General features: G+C 43.0%; 1 protein-coding gene across 1 annotated transcript; it reads right to left on the reverse strand.

The window, feature by feature from the left end:
* On the reverse strand, positions 1-2049 carry LOC113017275 (tripartite motif-containing protein 16-like). Its single transcript, XM_026160449.1, has 2 exons — positions 1304-2049; positions 1-1132 (listed from the first exon to the last, which is right to left on the reverse strand). Exons 1-2 carry the CDS (start codon positions 1976-1978, stop codon positions 575-577), a joined length of 1233 nt encoding a protein of 410 aa, XP_026016234.1. The 5' UTR covers positions 1979-2049; the 3' UTR covers positions 1-574.
* Between the last annotated feature and the right edge of the window lie 324 nt (positions 2050-2373).

Below are 2373 nucleotides of genomic sequence, written 5' to 3' on the forward strand. Positions count from 1 at the left end.
ATAAAAGAATCAGTTCTCCAATTATTGACTAATGTCACAGTCCTGGGTCGATGACCCAGTGTTTTGTGTATTGTTATTGTTATTTTATGATTTCTGTGTGGTTTGTGATTTCTAGTGTTAGTATGGGTTCAGTTCAGTGCCAGCAATAAAGCTGAGGTTCTTTGAATTTAAGTTTACGCCTCCACGAGCCTGCATATTGGGTCTGTTTCCTGCTCGCCTGCACGCAGACCATGACAACTAACTGATGAATCACTGCAGCTCCAATATATTGTTGCATTTGACAACCCACTACAGCAACTACAGAATAAAACCACTAACCAGACTGATGACAGATTTCAAACATGCTGAATATGAAGAGTAGTATCATTTAAACTCACATGATTATCAGCCATAAGAACAAATTCAGATTTATATTGATGTAAGGTATATAAATGTAAGTACAGTTTGAATCAGTGCAACATTATTTTCACACATCAATGGACCACTGAACTTCTCAGCTTCTAAAATGTAAAGCCTCATTTAGAAACTACACAAGTACATATAATGGTCAGGGATCAACATGAACCTGTCTTCTCTATTTGACTTTAATCAACTCTGCAGTGGCTCCATCAAAGGAATAAAGGCGAATTCCAGCATAGAGCGGCTGAGTGAATGTGGTCTGGACTCTGTGGAGGAGAGTCATGGTTTCAGAGACGCTGTAGAAAGACAGAATACCTGCTCTGTGATCCAGGTACACTCCTACTCTGGAGGACCGAGGACCTGAGAGGACAGTTTGGACTTTGTTGTGCCAAAATTTATAGCTGTTTGTGTCACAACGTAATGCCCAAGATTTGTCATTCCACCCAAAACCACATTCATAAAACCTCCCTGCTCTTTTGATCTTCTCATATGCAGCGGCTACACGAATTCCTCTCCCTCTCCACTCCACCTCCCAGTAACAACGTCCAGTCAGACTCTCTCTACTCAGGACCTGCCGATAAAAAGTAAATCTGTCTGGATGAACAGAATAAGGCTGTTGTACTTTCATTACTGTTACTTTTCTGTTCTCCTCAGATAATAACAGATATTTATTTGTTGTGTTTGGATCCAGTGTGATTTCACGTGAATATTTTAAGAATCCAGCTCTGGTCTTTGGCTCTGCTGGTGACAGTAAAACATCCTCTTCAGTGACTGTCAGTGAGATGTTTGTCCATTCCTCTCTTGGTGAGGGGTAGTTGTGTAGAAACTGGTTGTGGTCCTCTTTGCTTAAGAGCTGCTCCAGCTCAACATGCATCAGCTGATCAGCAGAGCCATTGATGGCCTCCACCTCCTGTTGAAGCAGCTTCACATCTTTCTCTCGCTCCTGGATTCTCTGCTGGATGTTTAGTCGTCTCACCTCGAGCTCCTTCTGCTTCTCAGTCCTTTCTGCTGCAGCTGGGACTGTTTCATGGCCTTTATGTTCATCCATCGTGCAGAGATAACAGATATTCTGCTGATCAGTACGACAGAAAATCTTCATCACCTCATCATGACGAGAGCAGATGTTGTCCTGGAGCTTCTTGGAGGGGGCCACCAGCTTGTGTTTCTTTAATGGAGCTGCATCATAGTGAAGTTGGAGGTGTTTCTCACAGTAAGAGGCTGGACAAGATAAACAGGACTTGATGGCTTTCAGCTTCCTCCCAGTGCAGACATCACAGGCCACATCTTCAAGTCCAGCATAGCAGTGATCAGCTGGAGCAGCTTGGAGTCCACTCTTCTTCAGCTGCTCCACTAAAGCTGCTAACATGATGTTTTTCTCCAGGACAGGCCTCGGTATGAAAGTCTTCCTGCACTGAGGGCAGCTGTGGATTCCCTTCCTGTCCTCTTCATCCCAGAAACTTTTAATACAGTTCCTGCAGTAGCTGTGTCCACAGGCTGTAGTCACCGGATCCTTCAGTAGATCCAAACAGATGCAACAAGAGAAGGTTTCTGAATTCAGCTCATTTCTTCTGTGCGCCATTTCTCCTTTCTGTAGCAGCTGCAATGTTTGTACTTTGAACTGTAGTGATTAGACTATTGCCTGAACTGAAAGTGCCAATGGTGAATGTGTGTTGAGAGAAGGGAGTGGTTATCAGTCTTAGTCATACATTCGGTAGTTTGGCAGCATTCATATCTTTATTGACAGAGTTATGGACAAATTGAATTGTGTTTGCATGTTCAGTACTGCTTTGAAACAGTTCAGTTACAGAAAACAGGAAAACAAATCCTGATTGTAAGTTTCTGAATTTAGGAAGCAACACCTATTTGTAAATGTAATGTCACCCCTCTGATAGGGAAGTAACCTGAGGTAGAACGTGAGGTTGAGAAAACCTCTTCGTGTAATTGGGCTAGTCTAGAACTAGAACCAGTCTGCTG

Source organism: Astatotilapia calliptera, unplaced genomic scaffold (assembly GCF_900246225.1).
Source record: "Astatotilapia calliptera unplaced genomic scaffold, fAstCal1.2 U_scaffold_1, whole genome shotgun sequence".
In the NCBI taxonomy this organism is placed as follows: domain Eukaryota; kingdom Metazoa; phylum Chordata; class Actinopteri; order Cichliformes; family Cichlidae; genus Astatotilapia; species Astatotilapia calliptera.